Source organism: Nerophis lumbriciformis, linkage group LG26, assembly GCF_033978685.3.
Source record: "Nerophis lumbriciformis linkage group LG26, RoL_Nlum_v2.1, whole genome shotgun sequence".
Lineage (NCBI taxonomy): Eukaryota > Metazoa > Chordata > Actinopteri > Syngnathiformes > Syngnathidae > Nerophis > Nerophis lumbriciformis.
In genome coordinates, this window is record NC_084573.2 from 7,305,941 (window position 1) to 7,317,500 (window position 11,560).

The 11,560-nt window shown below is 41.9% G+C and overlaps 1 protein-coding gene across 1 annotated transcript in view; it reads left to right on the forward strand.

Moving 5' to 3' along the window:
- sgpp1b (sphingosine-1-phosphate phosphatase 1b) overlaps positions 1-6,719 on the forward strand; it is a 42,943-nt gene extending 36,224 nt beyond the window's left edge. Inside the window, exon 3 of the mRNA XM_061987585.2 lies at positions 2,619-6,719. Within this exon, the coding sequence (XP_061843569.2) occupies positions 2,619-3,170 (552 nt within the window). The 3' untranslated portion in view covers positions 3,171-6,719. The remainder of the gene's footprint in view (positions 1-2,618) is intronic.
- The last annotated feature ends 4,841 nt before the right edge of the window (positions 6,720-11,560 follow it).

The following is an 11,560-nucleotide window of genomic DNA, read 5'->3' on the forward strand; positions in this document are numbered from 1 at the left end:
TAATGCTACTTTTTATAGCAACGCTTTTGCTCCACACTTGACAAACTACGGTTGTCTGTTCGACATATTCCCACTTGAAGCCAAACCACCGCCAGACGATGGACCCCCTGCTGTTTTTTTGGGGAATTAATTAATTATTCCTTCATTCGCATTACCACTCGCACGGCTGCGCTAGCATCACAGCTAAGGAAAGAGTGAGAAGAGCTTGTCTTGTAATGCCAGCAGCTAAAAGCAACTGCGTGAGAACGTATACTCCAATATCACGATATAGTCATTTTCTATATCGCACAGAGACAGCTGACATTTTTACCGGTAACTTTTAATTCACATGGCCGTCTTAACGGTTAGGACACAGACCTGTGGATGTGTTGAAGGTGTGCTGGAAAATGCGGAACGGAAATTAGGGAGCAGCAGAAAAGTGGAATGTATTATTTAAATCGGTGCGTTGGAAAACACGGACCAGAATTTAAAAAAAAAAAAACTGCATCTGGATTGGCATTTACCCATGCCTTGCCGATACGCATTTTTTGGCAAATATCGGCGGCCGATCCGATCCGATCCGAAAATCAGATCGGGACAACCCTAGTATGTACTCCACTCTAACAAAAATGGGAGGTTGGAGTTGGAGTCCCTCAATTCTACTAAGTGGCCGTGCCGGCAACCTGAGGGTTCTTGGTTCGATCCCCACCTTCTACCAACCGAGTCATGTTTGTTGTGTCCTTGAGCAACTTCACCCTTGCTCCTGTTGGGTGGTGCATGGCAGCTCCCGCCATCAGTGTGTGAATTGGTGGATGTGGAAATTGTGTCAAAGCGCTTTGAGTACCTTGAAGGTAGAAAAGCGCTATACAGGTATAACCCATTTACCATTTACTTCAGTTCAAAAGAGTCAGGTTCAAACACTGATGACATCTATTAAACCAGGGGTGCTCACACTTTTTCTGCAGGCGAGCTACTTTTCAATTGATCAAGTCGTGGGGATCATTCATATATATCATTTATATTTACTTATTTATGAAATATATGTTTTTGTTAACAAGTTAAAGGTGTTTAATGATAATGCAAGCATGTTTAACACATATAGTTAATATTGTTAAAAAATTAAAGGTGTTTAATGATAATACAAGTATGTTTAATAAATATAGTTAATATTGTTAACAAGTTAAAGGTGTTTAATGATAATACAAGCATGTTTAACACATAGTTAATATTGTTAAAAAATTAAAGGTGTTTAATGATAATACAAGAATGTTTAATACATATAGTTAATATTGTTAACAAGTTAAAGGTGTTTAAAGATAGTACAAGCACGTTTAACACATATAGTTAATATTGTTACAAGTTAAAGGTGTTTAAAGATAATACAAGCATGTTTAACACATATAGATTCCTTTCTTTCATGAAGACAAGAATATAAGTTGGTGTATTACCTGATTCTGATGACTTGCATTGATTGGAATCAGACAGTGGTGCTGATAATGTCCGCATTTTCGAATGGAGGAGAAAAAAAGTCCTCCTTTTCTGTCCAATACCACATGAAAGTGGTTGGTTTTTGGCATCTTATTTGTCCAGCTTCCGTACCCCTTTGTATACGCTTTACAAGAAATACATTGTCGGCAAACTCCGTAGCTTGCTAGCTTGTGCACGCCAGCTTTCTGAGACTCTTATTTTGGTAGCGCAGGCAGGATGAAGCAGAGCTTTTATTGTGCAACTGTGCAGTCGGTCTTTGGAGTTTTGACGACAGGTACGGCGCCAGAGTCTGTTGAAATAAAGTGTTTCTCGCCTTCCAGTCGGTCATTTTAATGAGCTGGCAGCAGCCAGCGTCATCTCAGAGGACCCTCGGGTGCCGTGAATGTCAATCAAGTGACGAAAGTGACGTCATAGTGAAGATTTATGATCGCTCATTTTTAGGACTATTTTTTTTAATGCCTGGCTGGTGATCGACTGACACACCCTCCGAGATCGACCGGTAGCTCGCGATCGACGTAATGAGCACCCCTGTATTAAACAGACAAGAAGCAAGGAATTAAACAGAGACAGAATTCAATTTAGCTCATTGAGGACTAACGTCTGGGCTGTACTCTTTGTACAGTCTTCCACCACGCTCTGACGAAAGCTTGCACGCCTCCTCTTTTATTTGGACTTTCCCTGATTACATGGCCACAGCTGTTTCTAAAGGAAGGTGGGGTCGTAAACAGCCTTCGCCTTCGGTTACAAAACAGTTCAAAGAAAAGGTGCCTGGAAGGGCGGTCAGGTCTTGCTTCCTCTCCGCTTTGTATATCTCGGGTCAAGACCAAATCTTCCTGTGGATTACAATACATCAAAGAAACTGACACCTTCATGTCGCTTCCCATCCTACACAGTGGAGTTTTAAAAGCCGTTTGATTGGTAAGATCAAAGACAGCTTTTGTCTGCTTGCCGGGAACTCATAGTGATAACTCACATACAATTATTCTGACAAAAAATCATGTGACCGAATGCAACCTATCACATGAATTCAGTTAGCGACTTCTGACGTGAGATGATCTAGTTTTAAAGTTCCTTGTGAAAATGTTAGAGCAGAAGTATTTTCTGCAGAACATCACATGGTCTCAGATGTTGTGACGCTTGCATCCCTGCAGGACGTCATCGTCGGAGTGATCTACAGCGTGCTCATCCTACTCGTCTTGCTGCCGGCGTTGGACGCCATCGACCATTTTGTGCTGACGTGCGCCTACGCCCCGCTGGTCATCGTGAGTCTCCACCTGAGTCTGGGCCTCTTCTCCTTCACTCTGGACACGTGGAGCACGTCCCGAGGCGACACGGCTCAGATCCTGGGCTCGGGCGCCGGCGTGGCCCTGGCGTCTCACGTCAACCACCGCCTGGGCCTGATGCCGGACCCGCTGCCGGAACGTCTCCCCCTGTCGCTGCCCGCCCTCAGCGGGGACCTGGTGGGGACGGCGGCGCTGCGTTTCCTGCTAGGCGTGCTGATCCTGGTGGCCACGCGGGCGCTGATGAAGGCCCTGACCATCTCGCTCGTGTGCCGCATCTTGGCCATTCCTGGCGACGACGTGAGGAAGGCGAGGCAGCACATGGAGGTGGAGCTTCCCTACCGCTACATCGTCTACGGGACGGTGGGCTTCAACGTGCTCTTCCTGGTGCCCCTCATCTTCAGCTACCTGCCGCTTTGTTGACCACCTCCTTGCTAGTGACAGCACAGCGCCCTCTGATGGCACGGTTATCTGAATAACACTTTCTTCGACGGATCACTACTGATTCCCGAGCACCAGCGTTGATTTGCACTGACGACCTCCAAGCCGGAAGTCTTTTTCGTGGACGCAAACGGGAGCTGCTAAGTTTGTCAGCTCTGTGATCGCTTGCTCTTCCTGTTCGGAGAAAAGCACAAGCCGGCACATAAGATCCACTTTCAAGACCTAATGTACACTGTAAGAACTGAAGTTGTTGTCAACGCAGCTATGAAGACACACCTTCTCTAGTGGTGCTTTACCATTTTTACCGCTGGCTTCACAATCAACTTCAATACGCAATACAATGAGAGGTATTTTTCAAAGATTCTTTAGTTAGAAATCAATCGTAGCACTGTGATTGGTCGATTGTGACCTCTTGTTTTGACCCAGACATCAATCAATCATTTACTTATATGGCCCTAAATCTCGAGTGTCTCAAAGGGCTGCACAAGCCACAACGACATCCTCGGCTCAGATCCCACATCAGGGCAAGAAAAAAACTCGACCCAATGGGATGACAATGAGAACCCTTGGAGGGGACCGCAGATGTGGGCGACTGGTGCCATGGACGGAAGAGTGGATCTAGCATAATATTGTGAGAGTCCAGTCCATGGTGGATCTAACATAATAGTGTAAGAGTCCAGTCCATAGTGGATCTAACATAATAGTGTGAGAGTCCAGTCCATGGTGGATCTAACATAATATTGTGAGAGTCCAGTCCATAGTGGATCTAACATAATAGTGTAAGAGTCCAGTCCATAGTGGATCTAACATAATAGTGTGAGAGTCCAGTCCATGGTGGATCTAACATAATATTGTGAGAGTCCAGTCCATGGTGGATCTAACATAATAGTGTGAGAGTCCAGTCCATAGTGGATCTAACATAATATTGTGAGAGTCCAGTCCATGGTGGATCTAACATAATAGTGTGAGAGTCCAGTCCATAGTGGATCTAACATAATATTGTGAGAGTCCAGTCCATGGTGGATCTAACATAATAGTGAGAGTCCAGTCCATAGTGGATCTAACATAATAGTGAGAGTCCAGTCCATAGTGGATCTAACATAATATTGTGAGAGTCCAGTCCATGGTGGATCTAACATAATAGTGTGAAAGTCCAGTCCATAGTGGATCTAACATAATATTGTGAGAGTCCAGTCCATGGTGGATCTAACATAGTATTGTGAGAGTCCAGTCCATAGTGGATCTAACATAATATTGTGAGAGTCCAATCCATGGTGGATCTAACATAATAGTGTGAGAGTCCAGTCCATGGTGGATCTAACATAATAGTGTGAGAGTCCAGTCCATAGTGGATCTAACATAATATTGTGAGAGTCCAGTCCATGGTGGATCTAACATAATAGTGTGAGAGTCCAGTCCATGGTGGATCTAACATAATATTGTGAGAGTCCAGTCCATAGTGGATCTAACATAATAGTGAGAGTCCAGTCCATAGTGGATCTAACATAATATTGTGAGAGTCCAGTCCATGGTGGATCTAACATAATAGTGTGAGAGTCCAGTCCATAGTGGGGCCAGCAGGAGATCATCTTGAGTGGAGACAGGTCAGCAGCACAGAGACGTCCCCAACTGATGCACAGACGAGTGGCCCACCCTGGGTCCCCCACTTTGGACAGCTAGCGCCTCATCTGTGGTCACCGAATCGGTTGTTGTTGTGGAGCTTTAAAAAGACCTTTTTAAATTGTTCACAAAGCTTCAACGTCTAGAAAACGAGGCTACGTTCACACTCCAGTTCCGTTTTTTCTTTGTCAAATCCAATCTTTTCAGTGGCTGTGCAAATGACCCCCCAAAAAAGTGATTTTTAATGTGAATGCAATCTGACCCGACAAGACGTTTACGGAAGTAAAAATGGCTCGGTCTCAGTACTTGTGCGCCTACGTGGCAATTTCAAGGTTTTTGTGCAATCAAAGTCAACATTTTCTGAACCAATCAATCAAAAAGGCCTGGGTCAGATCCCGAGACGTCTGAATCGGAACAGTTCTTACCAACATGAAAAAATGTGAACCACAAAAAAAATGGTGGTGTGAACGTAGCCACATGCTATGCTAGTATTCCACTTGAGACTTGCAGGGTAGATCTTCAAAATGTACCAAAAACTTCCTCACGTTGACACCATGGCTCGTTCCTGGGTTTTGCTGCCGACTGAGAAACATCGGACTTCCACAAAGGTCAGGACCACGACTTGGGATCTCACCTGTAAACAAGCGATCATTTTATATGCAGACTCTCAGCCTGAATCCCAGGCAGGACTCAGAACCTTTTGTCAGGTGACCAAATATGGCCAGCCCAGCTCCACTTTAGTGCCCTCTAGTGCCTTACGAGGTCATTGCAGGGTTTGCCACGTGGCCTTCTGCACTTCGCTCTACCAGCGTCTATATCAGGGGTGTCCAAACTTAACCCAGCGAGGCCTGATCATTTTGCAATGCGTTCCGCCGGAAACTATGGAAAGCGCCACTCGACATGGCAAAGTTAAAACACATTTTAAGATATTCAGAACTCTACTGCCATCTGGCGGCTAAAGTAGATATTGGAAATTTGTCACGTTTCATGTGTCGGGTAGATGTGGCCATGTGAATCCCCTTCCTACTGTACTTCAACTTTTATACTGGAAAAGACGCTCAAATTAGTTAGTAAAGTAATATCTCAGTTTTTGACTAATTCGTTCCCAAAGTTCTGATAAAAACCGAAGCAATTCCCCCCCCCCTCAATAAGAAATAATGTAAATCCAATTCATGTGTTCCAGACAAAATTATGAACACAAAACACATTCTTTATAGAATATTACAAGTTTCACATGCAAAAATTGTTTACCGCCTCACTTTATCACGGATTTTTTTTGTGTTTTGTCCTTTTTAAAAACATATTTAACGTGTTTTGGCCTACATTAAGCATTTTCAAGCATAAAAATACATTTTCTGGGCTAAAAAAAATCGGAATACTACAAAAATGGGACCCATTACCTCCCTGCTTGGCACTCAGCATCAAGGGTTGGAATCGGGGGTTAAATCACCAAAAATGATTCCCGGGCGCGGCACCACTGCTGCCCACTGCTCCCCTCACCTCCCAGGGGGTGAACAAGGGGATGGGTCAAATGCAGAGGACATATTTCACCACACCTAGTGTGTGTGTGACAATCATTGGTACTTTAACTTATCATTGGCCATTAAAAACCTCTAAAGGCTTAGTGGCCACATGCGTGGACAGCACCTTTTAGCTCTTATTTCCAAAATTGTGTACACTACTGAATTGGGGTCTTATGGCCACTTATGTGGACACTTATACTGCCATCTGGTGGTGTCAGAAGAGTATAACATACAATGGAATTTGGGGGGAAAAAAGTGTAAAAATAAGAATTAGCATGTCACTACACATGAAGTACACGTTTGTGTACTTATGGACTAAGTACATATCAAAAGATGATTCTTAGTTTTTATTCTAATTAGGGACTAATGAGCCTAAATAGCAAAGAAATGTTTTTTAAAAAAGCATGTAAACAGCTTGGGCCTTAAGAGGTTAAAGGAGAGCAAACGATGTGGTTCAGTATCATGGCCTCTGACTGGCTTAGCCCCGAGCATCGGATTAAAGGAGTTATTTCGTGTTATAAATGGTTGTCAACAGTTTTTGTTTTTTGCGCTCTTTGAAAATATTTCATCATTCCTACTTAAGGGGGAAAAAATTCCCAATTGAAATGAATGAAAAGGGATCCATGAGGGATTACTGCACGTATAAACGATGAATAAAATGTATAAACTAGAAAATTCCCACGGAAAATTTGATGGGTCAGAATTCCAATAAATGTTAAAATATGGCCGAGTTTGATCGAGTCGGAAAATTAGATTTTTTTGTTTTATAGAACTAGGGCTGCAACAACTAATCGATTAAAATCGATTATAAAAATAGTTGGCGATTAATTTAGTCATCGATTCGTTGGATCTATGCTATGCGCAGACGCTACTTTTTTATTTTATTTTATTTTTTATAAACTGCAACATGTACAAACAGCTGAGAAACAACAATTAAAATAAGTATGGTGCCATTATGCTGTTTTCCCCCCAATAAAATACTGGAAAGGATAGAAATGTAGTTTCTCTTTTATCCGATTATTAATCGATTAATCGAAGTAATAATCGACAGATTAATCGATTATAAAATGAGTTGTTAGTTGCAGCCCTATCTAGAACTGACATTTAACATTAGTCATTTTCGCTGACTTTCTTGGCTTTGATGGCCAACAGAAGCGAATTGGGACATGTGACCTCCATAAAAAGTGACATTTTCTTAGAGAGGACGAGTGTGTCAACGTTTTCACCGAAACACGTGACAGTGGGATAAAATATGTGGCCGTGACGACAGGTTGTTCGCCAAAAAAAAGCGTATTTCCGGGTCTGCCGCCCTCTAGTGTACAACATCTGCTTTAATGGGAGAACCCCCATGGCGCTCGCCTCCTTCCGATGGCCATTCAGCAAAAACCAAACATTGGACGTAAAAACTTTTCATCCAGGTTTAACGTAGACAAGTGTGTGAACAAAATGAGACGTTAAACACCGAGCTACGTGAAAGTAGGACTGAGCTACAAGAGGAGGTAATCTCGCTGTTTTAGCAAAGTCCTCCATTTTAAAGGTTGCCCATAGCGATTAATTTCCAGAATAGCGTCACCATGGTAACACGAAATGATCCCAACTATAAATACTGCCGTCGTCCTCATCGAGACCTTTCCGACGGTATAAGATATGTAGGGGTTTGTTGGTTGGTTCGTCGCTTATTAATCGCGGAAGTTTAAGATAGGAAACAAAACAAAACTGTATATGAGCAGTAATAATATGAGCTGCTTGCTTAGCAGCAGGCCCATAATTAAAGTTATAAAACGTTTTAAGCCAGGGTTGACGTAGACAAGTGTGTGAACAAAATGAGACGTTAAACACCGAGCTACGTGAAAGTATGACTGAGCTACAAGAGGAGTTAATCTCGCTGTTTTGGCAAAATCCTCCATTTTAAAGGTTCCCCATAGCGATTAATTTCCGAAATAGTGTCACCATGGTAACAAGAAATGATCCCAACTATAAATACTGCTGTCGTCCTCATTGAGACCTTTCCGACGGTATAAGATATGTAGGGGTTGGTCGGTTGGTTCGTCGTGCATTACTCGCGAAATTTTAGGGTAGAAACAAAACTGTAAAGTATGAGCAGTAGTAATATGAGCTGCTTGCTTAGCAGCAGGCCCATAATTACAGGTATAAAACTTTTTAAGCCAAGGTTAACGTAGACAAGTGTGTGAACAAAATGAGACGTTAAACACCGAGCTACGTGAAAGTAGGACTGAGCTACAAGAGGAGGCGATCTCGCTGTTTTGGCAAAATCCTCCATTTTAAAGGTTGCCCATAGCGATTAATTTCCGGAATAGCGTCACCATGGTAACACGAAATGATCCCAACTATAAATACTGCCGTCGTCCTCATCAAGACCTTTCCGACGGTATGAGATATGTAGGGGTTTGTCGGTTGGTTCGTCGTGCATTACTCGCGAAATTTTAGGGTAGAAACAAAACTGTAAAGTATGAGCAGTAGTAATATGAGCTGCTTGCTTAACAGCAGGCCCATAATTAAAGTTATACAACTTTTTAAGCCAGGGTTAACGTAGACAAGTGTGTGAACAAAATGAGACGTTAAACACCGAGCTACGTGAAAGTATGACTGAGCTACAAGACGAGGTAATCTTGCTGTTTTAGCAAAGTCCTCCATTTTAAAGGTTGCCCATAGCTATTAATTTCCAGAATAGCTTCACCATGGTAACACGAAATGATCCCAACTATAAATACTGCTGTCGTCCTCATTGAGACCTTTCCGACGGTATAAGATATGTAGGGGTTTGTCGGTTGGTTCGTCGTGCATTACTCGCGAAATTTTAGGGTAGAAACAAAACTGTAAAGTATGAGCAGTAGTAATATGAGCTGCTTGCTTAGCAGCAGGCCCATAATTACAGGTATAAAACTTTTTAAGCCAAGGTTAATGTAGACAAGTGTGTGAACAAAATGAGACGTTAAACGCCGAGCTACGTGAAAGTATGACTGAGCTACAAGAGGAGTTAATCTCGCTGTTTTGGCAAAATCCTCCATTTTAAAGGTTGCCCATAGTGATTAGTGTCCGGAATAGCGTCACCATGGTAACACGAAATGATCCCAACTATAAATACTGCCGTCGTCCTCATCGAGACCTTTCCGACGGTATAAGATACGTAGGGGTTTGTTGGTTGGTTCGTCGCTTAATCGCGAAAGTTTAAGATCGGAAACAAAACAAAACTGTATATGAGCAGTAATAATATGAGCTGCTTGCTTAGCAGCAAGCCCATAATTAAAGTTATCGAACACTTTTGGACGCCACCTTGTTCTGGTACGAGTTTGTGTTTGAATTCACAAGAGTTTCTCACCTTCTTTACCAAAGTGCTGGCATTCACAACTTTATTCGGCCCTGTGCTGGATTACTTCCTTGCTGTGTTATCACTTCTACGGTCGATAACGCACTTTGGACACCCCTGCATGGTTCTTGTGCTATTTTTGATACGCTATGTTTTATTTGAGGCGGCTGCATTCAGTCCAAATAAATCTGATAAATGTGTCGAGTCATCATTTTATGAAGAATGTTTTTTTTGCGTTTATTCCCGTGGTCTGGCAACCTTTTCATGAGTGGGAGTGCAAGAGGAAAAAAGCGGCCAGCTGCGAGGACGTTGACGTCCCAGCATGCAACACGTGTGTCCCGTTTAGCGGGGTGGATCACGCCGTGGAGGTTTTTTTTTTTTTGATGGCAGCTGCTTGGTGGATTCACTGGATCCACATGTGGCCGTGAAGTGGTTTGTCCCCCGGCCAGGGTTCCGATTGGCGCTGCAACAAAGACAAGAACCACATTCTCGCCCCCCTCGGCTCCTCCGCAGGGAACCAGAAAGTCAGAATGAGAGTTTGCCTGTTTTCGAGCAGGGTTGCAGAAGCTGGACTCGAACCCGGAACCCTCAAGTTTCTACTGAGCCACGCCGCCTCATCCTCTCAACCACTAGGGGTGTGAATCTTTGGGCACCTCTAGGATTGGATTCCGATTCCTGGGGTGACGATTCGATTCAAACCGATTCTTGCAATGTAATATTTGGTATGATGATTAGAATGAAACTTTTTCCAATGGTCTAAAAACTTTTTTCTTTTTTTTTTTAGAGATGTCCGATAATATTGGCTTAAAAATGCAATATCGGAAATTATCGGCATCGTTTTTTTTTATCTGTATCGTTTTTTTCCCCATTTTTTTTTTTTTAATTAAATCAACATAAAACACACAAAATACACTTACAATTAGTGCACCAACCCAAAAAAACCCTCCCCCATTCACACAATTAATTATAGTTATTAATATTGTGGTTCCTACATTATATATCAATATATTTCAATACAGTCTGCAAGGGATACAGTCCGTAAGCACACATGATTGTGCGTGCTGCTGGTCCACTAATAGTACTAACCTTTAACACTTAATTTTACTCATTTTCATTAATTACTAGTTTCTATGTAACTGTTTTTATATTGTTTTACTTTCTTTTTTATTCAAGAATTTTTTTTAAAATTTATTTATTTTATGAATTTAAAAAAAAAGGACTTTATCTTCACCATACCCGGTTGTCCAAATTAGGCATAATAATGTGTTAATACCACCACTGTATATATCGGTATCGGTTGATATCGGTATCGGTAATTAAGAGTTGGACGATATCGGCAAAAAAGTCATTATCGGACATTCCTATTTTTTTTACATACTTATCAAAAATATATTTTTGCACAAAACATTTTTAGTTTCTTTTTAAATCAATATTTGAAAATTATGGATGGATAAAAACAAGAATCGCCTCATGATGAATTCAATATATTTGTCCTTTTAGACCAGGGATTCTCAAACTAGTACCCATCTAGTGGTACGCCAAATAATCACTTTATTAGTACAGTGCTTTATTTTCCAATATTCAAACCGTATAATGTTACAGTAAATATACTCGTTAAATTAAACCTCTGCCTTGTTTTTCATGAATACTTAGCCCTACTTCGCTACTGTGATTTAAAGTTGGTCGTTGTGGTGTTTTCTGAGGTGGTAGTTGGTGGGGAAAAAAATGGGAACCACTGCTTTAAACTGTTATAGATGTTCTATGCGTATGATTCCCAAACTTGTTTGAAATGTTTGCAACTAAGAATGGCTAAATGTGCGTATTTCTGAGTCATACAGAGAGCAGAATAAGATAAACTAGTCTTTCCTCTCTTTGTGTGCGCATTAATTTACTAGTTAAAG